This window comes from Polyodon spathula, chromosome 29 (genome assembly GCF_017654505.1).
Source record: "Polyodon spathula isolate WHYD16114869_AA chromosome 29, ASM1765450v1, whole genome shotgun sequence".
Classification (NCBI taxonomy): domain Eukaryota; kingdom Metazoa; phylum Chordata; class Actinopteri; order Acipenseriformes; family Polyodontidae; genus Polyodon; species Polyodon spathula.
The window spans coordinates 6,139,487-6,162,452 of NC_054562.1; the positions used below are offsets into that span (position 1 = coordinate 6,139,487).

Below are 22,966 nucleotides of genomic sequence, written 5' to 3' on the forward strand. Positions count from 1 at the left end.
TTTGATCCTCGCCTAACTTTCGAAGCTCATGCTCGAAATGTTACAAAGGTGTCTTTTTTTCCATCTGCGTAACACAGCCCGCTTAAGACCTGTTCTCTCTCTACCAGATGCAGAGAGACTCGTGCATGCATTCGTCTCCTCCCGACTCGACTACTGTAATGCATTGTTTGCTGGAGCCTCTAAATGTGTTATTAATAGGCTACAATATGTCCAGAACTCAGCTGCTCGAGTCCTAACAAGGTCTAAATCATTTGCACATATTACACCTGTCCTGGCATCTCTGCATTGGATTTCTGTTAAGTTCAGGATTGAGTTTAAATTACTACTGTTAACATATAAGGCCTTGAATGGTTTGGCTCCTAGCTATATCTCTGATTTGGTAACTGTATATTCTCCTGTGCGAAACCTGAGATCTACAGATGCTGGGCTCTTAACAGTGTTGTACAGGACTGGCGTGTCCTCTGTTTCTGGGCTAAACTTGTTGTGTGTCCTTGTTTTAATGTGTAACCTGCTTTGTGTCCATTTTTAATATCACTGTGTATTGTTTTTAACTGTAACGCGCTTTGAGATGTGCTGTATGAATTGCGCTATAAAAAAATAGATTATTATTATTACAAATAATAAATACTGGAGTGATACAGCTGCGTGTATCACTCGTAACTGTAATCCCTGGGTTTGACCAGTAACCAAACATCCAAGTTTTGGAGTGCAGTGCAGTCGCGGGCGTGCTATTGCTTGAGAAATGCGGCTCTGTAATTCCGACAGCTGAGGTGAGAGATGGGTCCTTCCTGCGAACAGTTCCTTCTGCAGTTCCTACCTGCCTACTTGCCCAGTCAAAGTCAATAATCCCCTGAACCAGGGATGAAGTTCTATTTTAGGTCCCTCAACATTTGTGGTGGACAGTGGGGCTCATCTGTCTGTACTTGCTTCTGGACCAGTGGCATACCCTGGCTTACTCAGGGAGTGTAAATTATTGCACCCCCCCCCCATCCCTTCCTCATCTGCCCTGCACTTACGTCTGCCACTTTGGCCACTTGCAAGTCTTTGTGGGAGCACTGGCACTGGACTGACAGCTCAGATAAGAAGGCTCTTGGCTGCCAGCAGTTCTGCAAAAACTTGTGTCTTGAACAATGTGCCACCTTCTTTTCATGGAGGTCAATTACAGGCCTGTATTTTACAACAGGGTTACCTTTAACCCCAGAATTATGTTGTTTGGCTCAATTCCAAACAAAATGTGAAAAATATTCTCCCTCTTCCCATGCCCTTGGACCGTGTTGAGAAGTGTTCAGGGAACAGTATCACTCCCCCCAGCTCTGCTCAGCGCTTAGCACTGCGCTTGTCCATCTCCTCCTGGATTCGAGCCCGCAAAGCTGCCTTCATCACAGAGTCCAGGCTGTTTCTTGCAGCAACCATCTCCACCACCTTGTCAGGGGCATCCTCCTGGAGGAAGGGGAATAAGCAGATGTACTTTTATTAAAGAGTAAACAGCTTCAGATCACTTAAATGCAGGGGTCTAATTAAAACCAGAACATTGGAGGCTCCCGATAGCCTGGAGATTGCCGGTTCGTCCAGGCTATTCCACTGCCGACCATGGACGGGTGTTCTCAGGGGGTAGGTGGGGAGGGCTTAGGTCGGCCAGGGTGTCCTCGGCTCACCACGCACCAGCCTGGCAGGGTGCCTGCGGCCCTGCCTGTAACTTGCCCAGAGCTGCGTGGTCCTCAGACTCTGTAGCTCTGGGTTGGCTGCATGGCGGGCCTGCATAATGAAAAGAAGCGGACGGCTGACGGCACAGTTTCAGAGGACACGTGTGTCCATCTTTGTCTCTCCCGAGTCAGTATTTAAAACAAAAGGTTTGAACAAAAATAAACAGTTTTACAAAAAACACACAGCTCACTGAGCCAAAACAAAAGGTTGAAACAAAAACAACCCAAAAATAAACCCAAATATCTTCCTCCATCCATAAACACGTGGACTGTGCTGGTGCTGTTCTAAATAAACACAAACAATACACATCTTTGAAACAATACTACAGTAAAACAACACATGTATTTACAAGCAGGGATCTGCTCCACCCCCTCTAATTATGTGCAGGACTTTGCCCCACCCCCTCTAATTATGTGCAGGGCTTTGCCGCACCCCCTTCAATTATGTGAAGGGCTTTGCCCCGCCCCCTCATTTATGTGAAGGGTTTTGCCCCGCCCCCTCATTTATGTGAAGGGTTTTGCCCCGCCCCCTCTCATTATATGCAGGGATTTGCCCCGCCCCTTTCATTATATGCAGGGCTTTGCCCCGCCCCCTCAAATGCAGGGCTTTTCTCTCACCTTGTGTACAATGAATGAGGTGACCTCCCCGCCATCAGCTTCATACTCCAAGCAGAACAGCTCCGTGCCTTGCTGGTCGGGATCAGTGCTCGAGCTGCTCTCGTTCCATTCCTCGTTTTCCAGGCCCGGAGAGGTCTCTGGACCACCTGGGGTTGGGCAATGATGACGATTACGTATGTAATAAAGATTTTCATGTAATAGTTCAGAGACCATCACCCATTGATAATTCAAGACTGGATCTGACTTTCTGATACAGGTTTTGCATCAGTCCATTTTCCTCCTCTTTGTTTATTCTTCTGCCCTCTTCTCCAAGTTGATCTGCAGCTATTGGTGCCCTCCCCTTCTTTCTTTCAATGAATTACAAACTCCACTTAACACAAGCTGTGCCACCTCAATTATGTACTGTAAACCTTAGGTACTACACCTGTAAATCTAATAGGCGGTTTTCAACATCCTAATGCAGTTGTTCCCAACTCACTGGCCCTCCAGATCCATTCCAGATATTGTTTTCCAACCAGGTCCTAAATGAGTTCATTGAACTGGCCAGTGTTCTGTTTTAGGATTACAGTGAGACAAATTCCTGAACAGGAACATCTCGAGTCAAGTCAATCAAGCTTTAAAATTATAATGTTGTTTGTTAGGTGTCTCCCCCCGCCCCCCACCCCCCGACATGACAAATAAATTAAGTCAATGATCGTCAAAATGGGAACTCTTGGAAGCTTTAGGGCCTTCCTCATCACACACTTTTCTGTAATGCAGTCCTACTTAGTTTATGTATCATCAGCAGCCCTGCTGGTCTAAATAGTGTGGGTGTGTTTTGTATTGAAGCTTGGCAGGGATGGGGTTAATTCCATCCCTGCTGAATACACTTGTGAAATGTGGCTGGGTCTTGATTGAATAACTGATCATCAATCAGGTCCCAGCCACGTGGGTACAAGCCCCAAAAAGAGGGAACATCTCTCTAGGGTTTGAGCTGGAATGAGCCCAGTGTTGCGAAGTTCGTTAGGAGTGGTCTGCATGCTTACTCCTGCGCCGGGGGTGGTACACCTGGATGTCTGGGCGCCGCGGCCGGGTGGGCGTGGCAGTGGTCGTGTGTCTCTTTCTCTGTTTCTCCTTGGCTTGCTTCACCTCCTTGTCATAGTCATCTCTGAATCAGAAAGGAAGAATGATTTATTCATTCATTTTGTATGTTGCTGCATGTATAGATCAGTGCCAATAAGAGCTGAAGGTCAATGCTGTCAGACACGGTACAGGACAGGCTAGACTGAGGGTCACAGCACCATCTGCCAATGCACACGAGGGACACCCCACCTCTGCCACTTTCTCCTCTCAAACAACATCCAAACAATTCACATTTTTATAGCGCCTTACATCACAAGGACCCCAAAGCGCCTCCCACCTCCTTTTTACAAACTGTCAACACTAAAATGCAACTGCAGCGGTGTAGCTAAGGTACTGCACTGTATATCCAGCGCCTGTGCAATGGGCGAAATCTCATTTGAATAAATCAGCACATTTACATTGTGATTTATCAGCACAACAGGTTAAGATTACAGGTCACAGAATTATCCAGCTGTCAAACCGTGTCCATCCCTTCAGACAGCTACGCGTGCGCAGAGACGACACGCCGACGCTATCGAGCGTTTAAAAAGTATAAACCCTTACACAACATTATAATTAAACGCAGTAACTGATTTATTTGCATTTATTTATTCATTTATTTGGCAAACCGAACCTGGCAATCTGGTTCCTGCGGATGTGGTGCAGAAATCCGTGTTTCATGTCCAAGCGGCCTCTGGGCTTGAATTTTGTCTGGCGGTCAAACTCCGGTCCCATTGCGGCTTCCTCCTCCCGCAAGACTTCCATTTTGAGTATTTGTATTAATATTACTTTACTAATTTCCTAATCTGTATACCTCTTCAAACCATTCCCTGTCGATCACACTAAAACTGAATGAAACAAACCGTTTGAGAATACTATGCTACCGGGCAACAACCATGTTACCCAGAGTGACTATAACAATCCGACGATTGCACATTCGTGCATAACTAACTAATTTAATAATAAAAAAAAAAAAAATACACGGTGCAATAGCAATTTTGCAGATCGGATAAATGTCAATTTTCTGCCTTTGTTTAGGAGCCAGCATATCTTGCAGTGTTAATGCAATACATTAAAATGCTATCATTGGAGTGAATGGCAGCACGTTTAGCTTTCGGTCGGCCTGTTTTTTTTGTTTGTTTGTTTTCGCTTCTCGGAGAGTGAATGGCTGGCGTTGGAAACGGAATTTGAAAACGCAGCAGTAATACAATTCATTACTGTATAAATACATTAAAATATATATTATTTAGTCATACTAAAGACAAAATGTCGATGAAGAGGGAGAGAGACCCTGAACTGGAGGAGGAGGACGAAGATGAGGGTAAGAAAGTGACCCCTAATCAAACACACGCCGTCTAAATAAATGAACGTGTTACGGTATATTATTATTATTATTATTATTATTATTATTATTATTATTATTATGTCTTTGTAGCCGAAGTTGTTTTCTGAGAAGTGAGTATGGTCAAAAAGATTACATCATGAGTAACAAAAAACATAAGTAAAAAAGAAAGAACTACGAAACAGTAGTGTTGTGAGAATGATAAACGTGAGAATTAAAAAAAAAAAACTTGAAACATACATTATTTCACGGAAAGGTACTAGAATTAAAAACAAACAAACAAAAAAAAACCACCGCAAACATGTAAGTTGGGTCGTTTCTTTTTTTTTTATGATGTTTTCAGTTCCAGCGAAGGCAATGAGATGCAAGGAAGTTAGTGAAGACTGTCGAAGCCGACATTGCCCTTACCTGGACACCATTAACAGGTACACTGCTCCTGTGCCGGCATACCTGGCTTGTATGGGTATCATTGGCTAGCGTTTCTGCTCTGTAAAGTAGTTTGGCCCATACATTCTCATCAAAACAGAGGTTGACAGTCCAGCTTGTTTACATTGTTGAAGGTGTAAAACTCCCTCCCCATCCCCTCCCCTCTTGTGTGCCAGGGAGGTCTCCCCTATGACCTGCAGCAGTAAGACATTATTAATCACATATCCAGGCTAGCTCAAAACAAGAAAAAAAAAAATTAAAATAAAAAATGGGGTTGCTTTTTTACAAAATGGAGTAATGACAGATAATGCAAGCTTTAAAACAAAACAGAAAAAAAGCTTTTATTAACACATTAGAGACAGTAACATTTTGTATAGGTACAAAAATATTAGGCAAATAGGACACTTCTAAGATTTGTTGTGGACTGTGTTCACTATATCATTCCATATAGACATTTGCAGGGAGAGATGAGACTCCTTTTGCATAGAGGTTGCACCCATTCCAGGTTTTAAAATGGCTTGGTTAGTCACATTGTATAGGTAATACGCTCAGGCGTGTCTTATTAAACTCAGTGAAACTAGGACTGCATCTTACTGCTCTGCAATGGAAGTCTTTTTCCATCCCTGCTTTTGTGACTGGACTGATTTTATGTGTGAGGATTGTCTGTTTTTTCCTTCACAGGAGTGTCCTGGATTTTGATTTTGAGAAGCTGTGCTCCATTTCACTCTCCCATATCAACGTCTACGCCTGTCTCATCTGTGGGAAATATTTCCAAGGTATGTTATCTCCCTTCGCTTTGGGGAACGTCTTGCATAACAGAATTCCTGGGGAGGATTCTTGGCGGGGGTTTCAAGTTTGTAGACCATTTTTTTTAGATAAATGTTAACACCACATGTTTTACAGAAATACTGGGTGCCAAGTTTCCCTATAATATATTATAATTAAACGGGACAGCTGTTAAAATAGGTTGATATTGATGAAAGCAATGTTAATGGTATCGATTGTCATTATTATAGTTGAGGCACAAGCATATTGCCTAATATTTTCCTGGCTCTTACTCATTTGATGTAGTGAACCACATAGTTTCTTAGTCCTATTAAGATTACTTTGTCTTTCAGGGCACCTTTCACAGGCCCTGATTAGCACGAATCGTGGCCTACCTTACCCAGTGTAACATTGGGCAGTCCAAGATTAGTGCTAGTCAGGGTCTGTCAATCCAACCATTAGTGTTGATGAAATGTGATGGTGCAGAATCGAAATCTTTTACATCCGTATCAAACCTTAACCCTGTTCCATTACATTCATTTATATATTTCTCAACTTTTGTTCAGGAGTGTTTGCCAGCAGAAAGTTACATTTCGGTCATGTCCCCCCCTGCAGCAGTGCTCATGTTCTGCTCCTGCAACACGCCTCTATTTTCTAGCAGAACGCCGGGCTTGTTGCAGAAGGGAGCACGAACTGTCACTCCAGTGTTTCTCCTGGTGAACATTCCCGAGTAAAATTTTGGAAAAAAAGGAATTCCTCGATTGACTTACTCATGAGGTGTGAATAAAAATATCAAGACAGTTGGCATTCTGTTGAAAAAGATATCACTGCGATACAGACAACACGGTACAGCAAAGGTACATTAACGTGATTCTGCAGGATCTTCAAATATAATAAAAACTTCTAGATTGACTTCCACTGCATGATTCTTCTGCTAGTCACAGTGCACTGTTGTAATGGAGCAATATGGAAATGTATTAGCTTGTAGCCCGATAAGCAGCAGCTACAATCAACAATGCATGTGTTTCCTCCTTTACTGTGCAGGTCGTGGTTTGAAGTCTCATGCCTACACACACAGCGTTCAGTTCAGCCATCATGTTTTCCTTAACCTGCACACCCTTAAGTTTTACTGCCTGCCGGACAATTATGAGATCATCGACTCCTCCTTGGAGGACATCACAGTGAGTAACAGGGGGAGGAGAACTAAAAAAAAAAAAAACTAACCAAGTCATTTTCTTATTTTGGACTCCTAAATGGAGAACAGCAAACTTTATCTTAGATCTTCGACTGAGACCAATATAGGGTTTGTTTTTTCTTTTTCTTTTTTTCCTTAATTAAAGGGAGTAATTCAGTGGTTATGAGTTCTGTTGCTCATGACTGATGTTGTTTGGCTGTGTGTCTGTTATCCCTAATTAAGGGAACATTCTGAAACATCTGATTCCACTTGCTCTATAAGCTAATAATGTACAATTGACCCTGTCTTTTATGGTATTAGTGTCTTGTCATGAGCACTGATTGGGCAAGAGGACTGAAATCACAACAGAAACTGTACATATTAACTTCTTATAGATTATGTTTTATTTAAAAAATAAATAAAAATATATATTTTGTATATTAACAACTGACAGATACATAGATTTTTGTCAGTTGGTATTCAACACATATGGCAATAAGTTGTACTGGAATGAAATCTGCTGTTTTGGCTTCATGATTTATAATGTAGTGTAATACACTCTAGGCCCAGATGGAGGTAACATTGCTGAAAGACAATCCAAAATTAATCGATCCAAAAAAAAACAAAGCAAACAAAAAAAAAAAAACTTATTTTTTCAGTATGTACTGAAGCCTACCTTTACAAAGAAGCACATCGCTAACCTGGACAAGCAAGGCAAACTCTACCGTGCTTACGATGGTACCACCTACCTGCCGGGCATCGTGGGATTGAACAACATCAAGGCGAATGACTATGCCAACGTGGTGCTGCAGGTAATTGCATGGAAGCAGCTGTTTGATTATTTTAGTCTTGATTAACCCAGTAATGCTATAGTTACACCTGCTTAACACTTTGACTTTGTGACCTATTTTTTTTTTTTATCATACTGACTTCTAATGAAATAAGTAAGTTACTTTCACACCTTGTTTAGGCTTTTAGCAGGCTAACGTTAAGTTTTTGCTGTCTGTTTTCACTACCATCACAGTCGGTTCAGCACCCTCTTTATTTGAATGTTCTCTATGCGATTGCTATGCAGGCGCTGTCGAACGTACCCCCGCTGCGTAACTATTTCCTGGAGGAGGAGAATTACCGGTCCATCAAGCGGCCGCCTGGAGACATAATGTTCCTGCTGGTGCAGCGCTTTGGGGAGCTCATGAGGAAGCTGTGGAACCCGCGCAACTTCAAGGCTCACGTCTCGCCCCACGAGATGCTGCAGGCTGTCGTCCTGTGCAGCAAGAAGAACTTCCAGATCACCAAACAGGGTATTTGCACCTGTGAAATATTCATGATCTGATGAAGTTATTAACTATTAGGAATATGTGTCACAATTCTGTATTCTGTTAAATGTCCCGTCTGTGGAATCTATCTGTTCATCTTGGGATCCATTTTTTTTTTTTAAACTGTGTGCGTAATCATTTTTATTATTGATTATCTATTTTCCTATTTATGATTTGTCTAGGTGATGCTGTGGACTTTCTGTCCTGGTTTGTGAATGCCTTGCATGGGGCTCTCGGGGGAACAAAGAAAAAGCCCTGTAAGTACAGTCCTTCCGCTGGGGGCACAGATAGCAAACTGGGCATAAAGATTCTCTGCTTGAGGCATCTGTTCTCTGTAGCCTCCTGTGGCTGAAGGTTAAAAGCACAATTAAAAAAAAAAAAAAAAAAAAATAGAAAACAAGTGATTTTTTGACACAAGCCTTGGTACTCCCAATCTGTCTGTGTACAAATTTAACATGCATTTATTTTCACGAGTAATGGGGAGTTTGATTGGGTGGCTGTGTGATTTCCCTATATAAAGATAAAGTATTTAAACTTGTTTGTCTGTTTGCAGCAATAATTACAAAGGTGTTTCAGGGGTCCATGCGCATTTTCTCCAAGAAGCTCCCTCACCCTGATCTGGTGAGTCTGGCAGGGTGAAAATTCCCTGCTTTATAATTACTGTATCTAATCCTTGTTCTGTGTTGTCAATACGTATTGCATGTGTCTGTCTTGGAAACTTTGCATTACAATTTGAGGTAAAAACAAAAAAAACAAAATGAAAATACCCCTAATCATGGACTTCAAAAAATCCCTTTTCGTATGCTTTTGCCTTAACACCGTAAAAAGGGTAAAGTCTTATATTTGTTGTCATCTGTTTGTACCTCTCCTTTGTCTAAAGAGAAAACTCTGACGGTTCCTATAAATATCCCATTGGGGTTCAGTGATTTTTAGCCACACTACTCGTTCCTCACTGTGTGTCTATCTGCCACTAGCCTGCAGAGGAGAAAGAGGCGCTGCTGCTGAACGAGGAATACCAAGAGAAGATGTCCGAATCGACCTTCCTGTACCTGACCCTCGACCTACCCACTGCCCCTCTCTACAAGGATGAGAAGGAGCAGCTTATTATTCCACAGGTCCCCCTCTTCAGCATCCTCAGCAAGTTCAACGGCAGCACTGAGAAGGTGAGCACGGCTCAACTGGGACTCCCACACTAACACACACTCGTGGGCTTATCAAAGAGCCTGCCTATAGTGACACTGTTCACATTAAATCATCTGTTTCGAAATTGAGCTGGTATGACTGTTGCGCTCTCAGTATAAATATTTATCTGCACAGTTCATACATCAGTTGTCATTAATCAGTTTAAATAATTGCAAATAAAAGTATCAAACAAAAGGGATACTTCTCTCAACTCTGTCCTTTCGTTTTCCAAGGAATACAAAACCTACAAGGAAAACTTCCTGAAGAGGTTTCAGCTGACCCAGCTGCCTCCCTACCTCATCTTCTGCATCAAGAGATTCACAAAAAACAACTTCTTTGTTGAGAAGAACCCCACCATTGTCAACTTCCCTATCACGTGAGTAATGTTAGTGCTGCAAGATGACTTTTCAGCTGTAGACATAATACACAGGGCTAGAATGCCATCGTGGGAATAGCGCATTTTCCTCCTGCATATCTGCAACTTTCAGTGCGGGAAAATCTTGCAGAGGTATTTTAAGATACCGCAAGACTTTATTCTCTTGTACGTGATTCTCGGCCGCTGTCTTTAAACATTATAGAAACTCAGTAGACTGCAGTAAATAAACAGTTTTGAAAAAAAAAGTACGATATTAAGGCTGTCTAGGTGTTGTTTTGCAAGCGGTTGCTTTTGCTTTAACTCTTACAAGTGATGAGTGTAAAGAGTTTAAAAAAGAAATGGAGCGCTGGTTAAAACGAAAAGCACCTTTTGTATTCTGCTGCATGCAAAGGCAATGGCAAAAGCAATGGAGAGTGCTCTGCCTCACAGGGATGAACAGCTATTAGGTCTCCTGATGCAGCTTATTTTAAAGCAACCCCCCCCCCCCCCCATTGGCTGCAGTATAGGGGGAAATCCCCCCAGCACCCAAAAATGAAATTCAAGCCCTGATACATGATGCATCATACTGACAATTTAACCACACCACAAACAATGCCCCATTTTTAGGTATTTAATTTTGAATGTATTCTGGGGAAATATAGTGAAGTCGTAGGCAGAGGATTTTCTTAGACACGGACCATTGACTGATAGCCCAGGTTTCCCGTCAGTGTCTTCAGCCGCCCAGCAGTTTAGAGTTTTACATACATCCAGTAAACTATTATAAGAATCAGATCTGGGGATGTATCTGTAAATCTGCCTGGAAGTATGTCAACACTTCATTGTTTTTTACTTTTTTGATTTTGTATTTACAGGCTTGGTGGAGGATACAAACAGACATGTTTGGATAATGATTTTCTTTGTTCATATTTTATTTCTTTTCTTCCCCAGAAACGTTGACCTGCGGGAGTACCTTACTGAGGAAGCTCAGGTGACAGAAAAGAACACAACATATGACCTTGTGGCTAACGTCGTGCATGACGGGAAACCATCAGAGGGGGCTTATAGAATCCACGTGCTGCACCATGTAAGAGGGCAACTGTCATTTATCGAACCTCATTGTTTCAGCATGATACTCAGTGTGGATCAGGTGATATAAGGAGATGGTTGTCCATGTGTCTTTACATCCAACTAGAGAACTGCTTATCCGCTTAAACCTGGTAACAACATGATTTACCACAGTGTTGGTGTATCCAGCAGCTGTCTACTTTAAAGTTACACAAGGAGGATGTGGCTCGAGCTCTGTCTTCTGTTTTTTCATGGTTCTCGTGGCTATGGTTTTGTATTTCCAGCCAAGGAGGAAGATGTGTGTTACTAACATACTTGTTAATCATTTAAGAGCAACAACTTAGACAACTGCAGGTAGCTTCATACTGTGTTTGAGATGTGTGCCTGTACATAGTCTTCAGTATCACTGTTTGCATCATGTAATGAAGAATCTTGACTGAAAATATGCAGGAAAAACTTTTGCTTGTAGAAGATTCAGGGGCGAGTCAGATTCCAGAAGGGTGATTATCTAGGAAGAGGCTCCTCTAGTTATTGGATGGGGGGGGTCTTGTTTCAGAATGTAAACCATGTAAATATATAAATGTTTCAGAATGTAAACCATATGAATATTCTGAAACGGGGACTGAATTAGCAATTTGTGATGACTGGTACATGATGGAATACATATTGAAACAATGGCTATTGCAGATTGCAGTAGGTACAGTATTACAGAATGCAGTAAGTATTACGAAAGCATCAGACAATAGAGAATGCTTGCTGGTCCCTTGGTAAAGTTGCTAGTTGAAAAGGTGAAGAAACAGTGCAGTTACTGTTTGGTTTGTGCCTCTCCTAACAGGGGACAGGGAAATGGTATGAACTCCAGGATCTTCAGGTGACTGACATCCTGCCCCAGATGATTACGCTCTCGGAGGCTTATATTCAGGTAAAACCCCCTTGACCATTTCATTCATTTATTATTCGTTTATTTCTTTACTTTATCCGAGGCGACTTAGAGGCTAGGGTGTGTGAACTATGCATCAGCTGCAGTCACTTACAACAGCGTCTCACCTGAAAGACGGAGCACAAGGTGGTTAAAATGGCTTGCTCAAGGTCAGGGAGTGAGCCGTGATTTGAACCAGGGATCTTACAAGCCCTTTTCTTTAACCACTGGACCACACAGCATCCTACAGGGTTTGTGTGCCCCCAAAACATGGTAGTGGTAGATCTAACTTTGTAATAGTAGCATGGCCTTAGGTTAATTTTACTCATATACTTATTTTTAATGCTGCAATGTGTTTACAAAGAATCCCTTATGTACAGTCCTCCAGGTAGCACACCCTGACAGTCAAAGTTTGCTTCAATTAGCTGATCTTTTCAACATGGGCTTGAAAGCAAGCACCTTAACAACTGTTTTTGTAACTGTACGAGGCACATTTCTTTTCCATACAGCATTGTTTGGCATTAGTGACTAACAAATAGTAAAGGTTATCAAAAGTGCTATTTTCTGTTTGCAGATCTGGAAGAGACGAGAGGACGATGATGAGATTAATCAGCATGGTGCGTGACAGCATCACAGTTTAAGGACAGTCAGTTTTTCCTCAAAAGCAAGCTGGGAATTTAGTGTACTGTTAAAATTGTAATTTTGTTTTGACACAGTATTTCTGTTGCGCAAAACTGCGAAAACATGCTTGCTGTTGTGGTCAGTTGTCAAAACCATTAACTTCTCCCCCACTGTCTAACAGGTTTTGGTATAAAGGTGTGTTTTTCTTTGTTTTTTTTTTATAAACAAACTTTGGAATACATTCTGTGAATTACTTCTTTGTTTTGTAGGTACCAGAAAATAAATAACTGAATGGGTAACAGCGTTCTATTCCAGACAATAATAATAAAGTTTTGCATTCCATTGACATTTAACACTCTTAGTGCTGTGTTTAACTTGACTTCATAGTCACTTTGCCATTAGCAGGGGTATCCTGCAGGGCTTGAATCTGAAACTTTGTTTTTTTTTAAATAAACAATCTGAATTAGCAGGAAAAAAAACAAAAAAAAACATTCATTTAACAGGAAAAACATTTTATTTAAAATTAAAAACAGTATATACAGAATCACCATGTTCTAAATTTAACAACCCATACAAATGATTGTACTCTGTCATTGGGATGAAACTGGCAGGCCTTAGCCCCTTGCAGTCCTATGTGGGACCAGGTCTGACATTACAATTTTCCCTTTTCAGTCTTATGTCAGACCCTGTCCAACAGCATCAAAAAGACATCAAGCACAGGTCTCTTGTATCTGAACAACACACTTAGCTCCATGCACCACAGAGATAAACAAAGGAGATAGCTGCTTCCGCATCCAGCGCTCAAAGTATATCACAGACATTTGCAGTGCTTTCTGAGGAAGTTTGATGATAAAATGAGTGAGAGGATTTATCAGTATGCATGAGTAAGGTGAAAAATATGGCGAACAAGGGGTGGGGCTTGGCTGGAGATGAAGTACTTATGTCCTTTGCCTATGCAGTGCCTTTTAAACATGTTTTACTCTGGGGGGGGCGGGATAAATAATTAAAGTGTGTGTAAAATAAAACAGACCAGACACTCCTGACAAGCACTGAATAAATGGACCACTAAGGGTTAAATATCACATTTAAAACACAGGCATCAACTCTGCATTTACTAGGAAATGAATTCACTGAAAACTTGAAATTAAAATGACTTGAACAGAGTCACTGGTGAAATGATACAGTGTCCTACTTGGTATGTTAAGCTCTTGAGAACAGTGTTAAATACAAAGCAGAAACTGAAATCCATTCACAAAACAACATGTATGCATGATTCCTAATGAAGATTAAGCTGATACAACAAATGGGAGTAGAGGCCAGATTTGGACAATAGAAATAAAATAAAATCAGAGATTGATTGTTTTGACAGTTATCTTGTTTTCTTAGTTATGTCTTTAATAGTCTGAAATGGTCACCCAACTACATTAAAAATACTGGACTGCAACTTTCCCTGGAGCAAATTAAAAAAGTTAAGCTTTAATATACCACATACATTTTTGAAAACACCGATAAGTTGATTTTATAATATTTTCGAACAAATGTATTAGTTTGATTCCTGCAATAAAGCTGTTAGATAATGTTTGCACTGTAGGCATATCTACATAAACTGAATTGTACAAACCATCAAATGTGTTAGTAAGATCATTTGGAAAAAAAAAAAAAGGGGGGGGGTTTTAACACACTCATTTTAGTATTAATGTGAGATTTTAATTGGACAGTATTTTGGCCGAGACTGCTCCGGTCCATTTGTGCTGTTGTGGCATGCTGGTGAAGGCCTTGCTGAGAGCCGCCCTATGTGAAGCCTGGTCACCTTCTGTCCTCAAGCCAGCTGGGGGAGGGTTCAGTTCCAGACATGAGCCTGGCAGTGCTCCACAGCCTAGTAAAGAAGAGAGAAAGTGTTTTTTTTTTTTTTTTTTTGTTACTTGAAAAGGTAGTAAATGTAATATTTAACCACAGTAGTGACTCAGGACAATGCAAATACACACACGTTATGCAACTCCTGGTGAATTTAACAACACACCCTACAGCGTGGAGAGACAGACGGCTTCCATATACCCCCAGGTTCTGACACTCAACTACTGCTTAGCAAGTTCAAATCACAACTGGAAAAACAGTTCTCTGGATATACAGTATTTAAAACTCAATAGCTAGACTTTGCCTGCTTTGTCTGTAATTACTAGAAGCAGCAAGTCATCTGTTTCTCAATTACTTTTCATCTTCAATACACACCTTAATGTTTAATAAAAGTGGTGACCAGGGGGTGCAGATGTAACTCAAAGACATTGACTTGCAAAATCCAAAACCATGACACACAAATAACACTGCTGTTTATGCCGCTTAATGTTTCCAATTTATTAAGTTATGAGGAATGCACTTTAATAACATAACTTATAATGGAAGCTTAATATAGGTGGCTAATCTGGTTTGTATTGACTATATAACTACTAATAAGCCACTACATAAAATACTAAACGAATAGTCTTTTTCATTTATTAAAGTGCCTTTTAGCATTTCAAAATTTAGCACAATTATAGTTATGGATGAAATATGCAGAGCCATTATGAGCTGTTAATTTACAGAATTTAACATTTAGAAATACTAAAACAATCAATTCAATGACAGCGGTTTAGACTGGAAGTTGAGCATGGGTTTGGGATCGCATAGTTAGATCACCGGGCAGGTGGAATCCAGTCGGATTGATAAAATGTGAAACATATGTATTTGAGCATATTTACATTTACATTAATTCTCCTGGTGTCAGTACTCACATTGCACTCTTTTGCAGTCTGCATGTTTGTGCACCAGTAAGATGGTCCCCAGGTGCACTCCTTTGTTCCCAACAGAGGGACAGTCTTTACAGTTACACAAGCTTCAACTTCCTGTGGAGGGAGAAAAAAAAAAAAAAAAAAAAAAAATACACAAACATAGTATTCATTGAACCAAATACCAGAAATTTGGCAACATTTATAACATTTTCTTTCGCTTTGTTGTTTTTATTTTAAGAGCCAGCATTTTTGTGACTTGGGGAAAATGCAATCCTCACAGCCTGATCAAGAAAATGAAAGGACTCAGTTTGCTTGCAGAAGGTGTTCCAAAGCTTGGCAGAGGACATAATCTAAGTTGAACATGACAGGACAGTTTTAGTCTTCAATTCAAATTAGAGAAGTGTCTTTTAACCCAGGAAAACTCATTTTAGAAACATTTCGTGAGTGCAGCACCCCGGAATGTTAGGGGTGTACCCAATTAACTGTACCATCATATGTATACATACCAGGAATCATGCATTCGGTCAGCTTCCTTGTATCATTCATTCATTGTGTAGGACAGGCTTCCAAGACAGTCAAGTACATTCCAAGGCTTGTTTATTAAAAGCAGGCAGCAATGACAAATAAGAAAGAATTCAACATTCTCACCCCAATATCCCGGAGTGAGATGACCAAGGGCAGCACCCCAATAAGCAACTGTCAAATCCTGCTCCATGCTCTCAAAATAAGCCCCCATTTACATGGACGTTTCATTTGTCAAATAACCCCATTCGCCCGGGTAATGTCCTTTCTCCACACAGAAAGGACTAATCCTCACCCCGTAACCAGACCGCTTGGAACCCCCCCCCCCCCCCCCCCCCTCCGACAGAGGAACTGCCAGGCCCTGCCAATCCATCATTTTTTGCGCTGCGGATCATTCAATTGAAAGGGAACGGGCAGCTCCACTGCAGAACCACAGGCACCCTATCAGCCACAGGGGGTCGCTGATGCGCGGCGACCATAGATTCCCCTGCCAACCTAAGCCCTCCCTACCCAGGCAGCGCTCAGTCAATTGTGCGCCACCCCCGAGGAACTCCCGCACGGTCAACTGTGACATAGCCTGGACTCGAACCTGTGATCCCCAGGCTATAGGGCACATCCTGCACTCCATGTGGAACGCCTCTACTGGATGCGTCACTCGGAAGGCCCCCCGTTTCAGGGGGTTTCTTGTTATGTGGTGTGAAGAATGAGATAAAATCTCTTTGTTCAGGAACTTGCAATTCATTTACATAAATCTTCATGAGAATATATTTAGATATGTTAATATAATTTGTAATTAAAGCTGTACAGTCTTTAACTATGACTCCCCTCTAAACCACTTCTGATTAACACACAGGTCAGTTACCTTGCAGGTTGTTTGAGAATCCCAAGGCTTCCCCAGCACCTTCAGCAGCTGGTGCTTGTAGGACCGGACAAAGCTCTTGCACTAGAACAAACAAAAAAGCATCCATTTTTTAAATATCAGGATGTCGGCACTAAAACCTGCCCTGGCTAGTTTATTATTTGTTCGTTCTGCGATAAAAAGAGAATTGAATCAAAACAGTGTTACTATTTTTCACACACCAAAAAAAACAAAAAACAAAAAACACACTTTATATATACACATTGATTAGTACATATTTATCAACACTAAAATAATAAACCAGTCATACAAATATGTATTGTATACTGTATTACAGAATGACTTCTATTGACAGTATTTAGTTTAAAGCAAAGCACAGCCTTTTTTTATTATTAACTCCTTACTTCGTGTGTCCTTATAAAAACTTTCAATAATAAAAGCTTAGCAAAGTGTAATGAAGCCTATGAAAGCATGTAAAGCCCAGAGGCACACGGTAAAGCATATAAAAACATGGCAAACTAAGGTAAATTTATAGTATGACCAGGGGAAAGATGTTTTTTTGAAAAACAAATTACTGAGGAAGAAACCATGTAGGGGCAGTTCAGAGTCTCTAGATCAGCCTGTTAGTCATTTCTTACTATGGTAATATTGTACCACTGATTTATTTTCTTTCCACAATAGAAAGGTTGGATAAACAGGGCTGAATGTTGCAAGAAACCCTACAGAGGGACACTGACCTCGTGGAAGGCAGGCTGGTAGGAATAGCACACAGCGTCCATGACAGCCTCGTACTCTGGGGCCGTGACATTCGTACCCAGGGACAGCTTCACCTTGGAGACCAGGCTGTCACAAACTTCACAGTCTGACACAGTGGAGATGACTGGATAAACAAAGTGGAGCGTTAGAGACCAGGAGATGGGGACATTGGGAAACATGGCTATACACTTACATATTTCAGTACTAAATAATATAATCATATTGAAACAACATTTATGAATGGATTCATTTTAATTGTAAAACCGAAACTGGAACTTGCGAGCCTTGCTTTGGTTCTTCTTTGAATCTTCACTGGTCAAACGATCAGCATTTCAAAATACTTGCAACAGGTTTAAGATCTTTTCATTCGCCAGAAGAATAAAAATAATAAATCTCTCAAAACCTTGTGCTAATAAATGTCTATAACAAGTTTCAGGACATTTGGATGACCAGATCACTGGATAAAAATAGAAAAAAAAAATCCTTGTTGCTAAGGATACACATCCCCTCTGTAAACATCTGAAAAAAGTGAGAGCACTGTGCTGAATCACCTGGCACTGGGCTCTCCACTCCAAAGCAGAGGTGCAGGAGGGTGCAAATCGTGTGCGGTGCCATTGAGGACAGCAGGAAGTCAATGACTGTCTTCCCGTACTTGTCCACAAAGTCCTGGCACTCCTGGGAGACCTCGGAGGGCAGGTGGGAGCAGATCTGTTCCAACAGCTCAACCACAGTGTCCTGGCGATGACAAGGAGAGGACAGACACAGCGTGGACATCAGAAACGGTTAACAGTGACAGCTGTAACACAGTCTTAGTGAAGACAAGGACAGGACAGAATTTATTCTTATTTTACCTTTTTATTTGTCATTTTCTCCATTTCACTGTCTATTTATATTGCTAACCTTAACGGTTGCTAATTGTGCTTACTGTATACTACACAATACTAGTCAAATAAACTAAGTATGCAAAATGATTGATGAAGAAAGGGCATTATAGTGACAGTAGAGGTGATTGATATGAACAAGTTTAACTTGAAAGCTTGTTAAGGAAACTCTGAACAAAACTAAGGGACATGCAGAGCGTATTTAAGCTGTATTATTCACACTGAAAACCATGCAAAAAATATATGAAATCAATTATCAGTCACAGAGTAATGTGATATTATCAGTACTGACCCCCCGATTCTATGCAATGCAACAGTATTACTGCTTAACATTCACTTTCTTAAAAATAGTTAAGACAGTGATAGAGTATCTGCTCCCACCACTGAATACACCGAGAAAGGCTTCACAATCTTACCTCTGTTCTCTCCTTCGGGAGCATGTCTTCCAGCTTCCTGATGATAAGAAGGCAAAGCGTGCATTGGGGAGAGGCCTGCAGCTGGGAGACCCACAGACAGGCAGACAGTTAGACTGGGGTGCACAGAACAGCAAACTATTTGAAAACTAGCGCTGGAACAAAATATTCAAACAAACACTGCTTAAAATGTGTAACTGAGTGAACATACAAAGGAAACCAATGCATAAAATGACGAAATATATCATAGATTTTACGGCATCTCATGGTTTCACATGTAAAAACACACAACAACTTCATCTCAGATTTCACTGTAATGGTTGGTTTCCCAATCACCTCTAACTGGCTAGTTGGCCAAGGAAGTGGTGCTTGTTCAGAAACAATGTAACCAGTCTCTGAAATCTCATTGGTGAGGAGCTCCTGCATGCCTTTTCCCGATTGCTGAGGTGTGCACAATCCGAGAGCGAAGCAAACAGCACCAGGCTTCTGCAGAAAAACAAGGAGGACAGGGAACACTGGAGGGGCCGAGAGACGATTCTACAAGCGCAAGAGCACTGGCTGAGGACGCTACACACACTAGACATGTCAATTTAACCCATCCATTTTGTCTAAAGAATGCGTAAGTGGACTTGGATGATAATTACATTTTCAATTATTATTATAAATGCTGTTTAAATTACCACTAATTGAGACTTTTCTCCATAATTTTTTCTCCGTCTGCTTTTTGCTTGCTGTTGGCTTTTTAAAAATGAATCTCTAGAGGGTTTCTGAACACCCCATTTCCTTGTGGACAAATCAGTTGTCTACAGGAAGAGAGACTTGCTGACACGATTATCGCTAACAAAGGATTGATAAATCATGATAACAGGTTGATAGATTACTGTTCCCACCCTATGGGTAAGGTGGGGAACTGCCCCCCCCCCCCCCACATTAATATTTTTGAAAATATGTCAGGCAACATGTCAAACTGCTACGCAGTAATTACAGGTTTGAAACCTTTGGACTTTCATCATCATCTCTACTCTTGACTCTTTGTAGTTCTGGAAGTAACAGAGAACTACTAAAGAGAGAAACAGACAGAGACTGGCTGCCTACCACATGATCCATGATGAAGCGGATGGCAATGGGCAGGCTGGAATCCACCAGCTTGTCACACTCGGCAACCAAGCCAGCCCCTGGCAACTGACTGCAGACACTGTGCAGGGTACCCTTGATACGAGCCTGCATGAGCCAAGACGAGCAAGAAGGGAAAAGAAGAATTCAGTTTTGATAAGCCGCTGGTATAACAGGGTTGCGTTCTACTCACTTGCTTCTTGATTGCTTCTTGATTTCAGCCGTTTCCCCAAGAGCTGATCCAGGGGCCAGTAGCAGAAGCTGCTGTAGGGGTACAGAGGCTTAAACTCTGCATCACAAACCCTCCAATACATCTTGCTGCAGCTGAACAGTAGATCCCCTACAGTTACTGTGTGTAGCATTGTACCATGTTAAGTTTCCGATCCATTTTATAATGCATACATTTTTTTTTTTTTTTTCTTAATGTTTTGGCAGGGCAAGTTCTCAAACTCCATCGAGCTCACACAAATAGTTTTAAAATTTCTAAACATTTAAATAAAAAAATGTGACCAGAGGGGATATTGAGATGTCATACAAATACATTGACATTTTCTGATTTTTGCAGGCTTAATCTGACAAATTACCTTTTATACAATTCTTTTTATTAAAATATAGAACAACCTGGGTATCTTGGTTTGACAGCATGTCCATCATCAGCTCAATGATCTTAGTGCAGTCGCTGCAGACATCATTATCCTGGGGAAACAAACAAGGTATCTTTAATCTGTCTTTAAAAGCACAATTAGTCATTTAAATGAGACTAACATGTTAAAGTAACAGTGCATTTGTGCTGCTGTTTTGTTCTATGAAATGTTTAGCGATTATTTTGGCTGGACACCTTTTTTTACAGAGATGCACTTTTAGTACACCGTTATTCTAATTGCTTAAGAGACTCTACAGTAGTTGTAGTAGTACTTATGCCCCAGAGTGTGTGACTACGTCACCTACCAGCCCTGCTGCTGCCTTCCCCTGCGCACGCTACAGTATATTATACACTTGAGGAGAGGTCACAATGAACCTTGTGTAGCTTGTTAGCGAACCTGTCAAGCTACAAGGCAGTTAAATCACTAATTGATTGACTGTTCACTGTTAAATAAAACACAATCCTACAAGTTATATTCCACTTTTATTGAGTGTGTGTTGTGCGACCGAGGGGGCAAGTAGATCTATACAGGAAAGGATACATCTTTCTAGCATTTTTCAAAAATTGCACGCCCCGAATGATATCATATTTTACTTACTATTTATTACATTTTTCATTTCAATTGTAAACATTTCAGATGAACAAAAGTTGTAACTTTAGAGAAGAAAGCTAGAAAGACATTCATGCAAAACATTTGCATCTTTAGTTTGCACGGTTGATCCCCAGCACTCACCTCAGCTTGCTGGCTCCATGCTGTCTGCATGCACTGCTGGACTGCCCCGCACTGCAGAGCCTTGTGGAGATCCTGACACCAGAACACTGGGCCCAACGTGCACTCAGACTGGACCGGGATCAGACCCGCCACAGCTGGGGACAGGAACCCACGGGATGGTATGGGCAGGGCATGACACAACGGTAAAACATATTAGAACATATTTTTGGTATGCTCCTACATGGTAATGTATTTTACATATCACAAGAGATGCTTCTGTTTTATACTAAATACTAAAAGAAAACGAATTGGTCAAATGGAGCATACAAATCTAGTTTGGGGGATTAAGTGAGTTTGATCCACTTGATTGCACTACCTTTGTGCCAGCGATTATCCCAGTTGCATACCAAAGGTTGATTCTCTCATTGGGATCACCAGTTAAACCAGATCATGTTAAGAGCTGATTGCAGTGTACTAAAACAGACCCTGGTGGTCACAGAAATTATCTGCATAAAGTGAATTAAATGAGTCCTGTGAAGTTAAAATACTACACTAGCCTGCTTATTCTGGGTCTCAAGATTTTGCTTGAAAATCTGCCTAATACGAGTTAAACACATGAAAACTGTTTTCTTTATGTTCCTTATGCCCGAATTAAAATCAGCCAAGATGCAATGTAGCACTTAATGTATACATTTAAAAAGGCATTCCAAGCTTCTAACACAACCTTGTAGTGCCCCTCAAAATGTTTCTTTCAATCAAAATATTTTATTAATTAATTAAAAAAAAAAAAAAAGGGGGATGCACACACGTCTATTTAAGAAACACATTATTTGTAAATTACGTATGCTCTTCACTTTGGTCATAATGTTTTCCCTTTAAATTACTAACGTGTTATAGCAAAATAATATTCTAGGGAGCATTTGCCAAGCTGTCAAACCTGCCTCAAGGCAACTAAGCGAGACACATGCGTTACTGTTAATCTCAGAGCAGCACTGATTCAAAACCGACACTGCAACTCTTGTTGTAGTCAAAATGAAACAAAACTCCGTGATTAATACGCATAGGCGTTGCCATTGACAGTGTGTACAGTGGACAATGAATATCGACTTCTGCCTTGGTTTCTGAAGATTTTTATTAGCTTTAATTGTTGTCTGAAAATATAAATGACATAACCACTGAATCTAAACGGGGACAGCACTCCCAACGTGACGTTTCCATTTGTTGTGGTTGTGACCCGTGTCTATATAGAATGACAGTAGGGTGCGGTTAAAAAAAATATAAGGTTTGCATTGAAAATATAAGGCTATTGCATTATTTAAGAAATTAAAATACAGCAAAAAAACGATAATTATTGAACCACTGCTTGTGTTTTTAATTGCTGTTTTGCTTATCTCAATAATAACAAAATAACGAACGACAGATTACATCGTATTAACCACTATTTAAATTGAACAGGACAATCAATAACCTCATTACAGAAACAAAACGACTCACTCGAGTGTTCACCTAACATGGCCAAAAAGAGACAAATCCCAGAGTCTTTTTCAATGTGTATTTGCTTACCTGAAGAAACACAAAACAAAAGCAAGAAAACATGAACAGCAGCCATTGCCTCTCTTCTTCCAGCCTTCGTCTGCAGCACTTCTGTTTTGCAAGCAAGTGAAACAAGCTGGTTATAAACAAGCGAATGGAGGGGAAGCTAGCCTATCACAAAA

The 22,966-nt window shown here is 40.9% G+C and overlaps 3 protein-coding genes across 3 annotated transcripts; 1 reads left to right on the forward strand and 2 right to left on the reverse strand.

The window, feature by feature from the left end:
- Positions 1–605: 605 nt before the first annotated feature.
- On the reverse strand, positions 606–4,430 carry LOC121302414 (UPF0561 protein C2orf68 homolog). Its single transcript, XM_041232372.1, has 4 exons — positions 4,057–4,430; positions 3,347–3,468; positions 2,322–2,467; positions 606–1,440 (listed from the first exon to the last, which is right to left on the reverse strand). The coding sequence occupies exons 1-4, from the start codon at positions 4,185–4,187 to the stop codon at positions 1,318–1,320; spliced, it is 522 nt and encodes a 173-aa protein (XP_041088306.1). The 5' UTR covers positions 4,188–4,430; the 3' UTR covers positions 606–1,317.
- A 153-nt stretch (positions 4,431–4,583) lies between these two features.
- On the forward strand, positions 4,584–12,940 carry LOC121302413 (U4/U6.U5 tri-snRNP-associated protein 2). The gene is made up of 13 exons (XM_041232370.1): positions 4,584–4,743; positions 5,108–5,189; positions 5,872–5,966; positions 7,000–7,136; positions 7,789–7,941; positions 8,205–8,430; positions 8,628–8,702; positions 8,999–9,066; positions 9,420–9,608; positions 9,861–10,003; positions 10,931–11,066; positions 11,883–11,969; positions 12,541–12,940. Exons 1-13 carry the CDS (start codon positions 4,689–4,691, stop codon positions 12,589–12,591), a joined length of 1,497 nt encoding a protein of 498 aa, XP_041088304.1. The 5' UTR covers positions 4,584–4,688; the 3' UTR covers positions 12,592–12,940.
- Positions 12,941–13,617: 677 nt separating this feature from the next.
- LOC121302379 (prosaposin-like) lies at positions 13,618–22,920 on the reverse strand. Its single transcript, XM_041232309.1, has 11 exons — positions 22,815–22,920; positions 21,273–21,406; positions 20,518–20,592; positions 19,879–20,004; positions 19,120–19,269; positions 18,787–18,867; positions 18,041–18,224; positions 17,471–17,613; positions 16,737–16,817; positions 15,356–15,466; positions 13,618–14,463 (listed from the first exon to the last, which is right to left on the reverse strand). The coding sequence occupies exons 1-11, from the start codon at positions 22,858–22,860 to the stop codon at positions 14,428–14,430; spliced, it is 1,167 nt and encodes a 388-aa protein (XP_041088243.1). The 5' UTR covers positions 22,861–22,920; the 3' UTR covers positions 13,618–14,427.
- Positions 22,921–22,966: the final 46 nt, after the last annotated feature.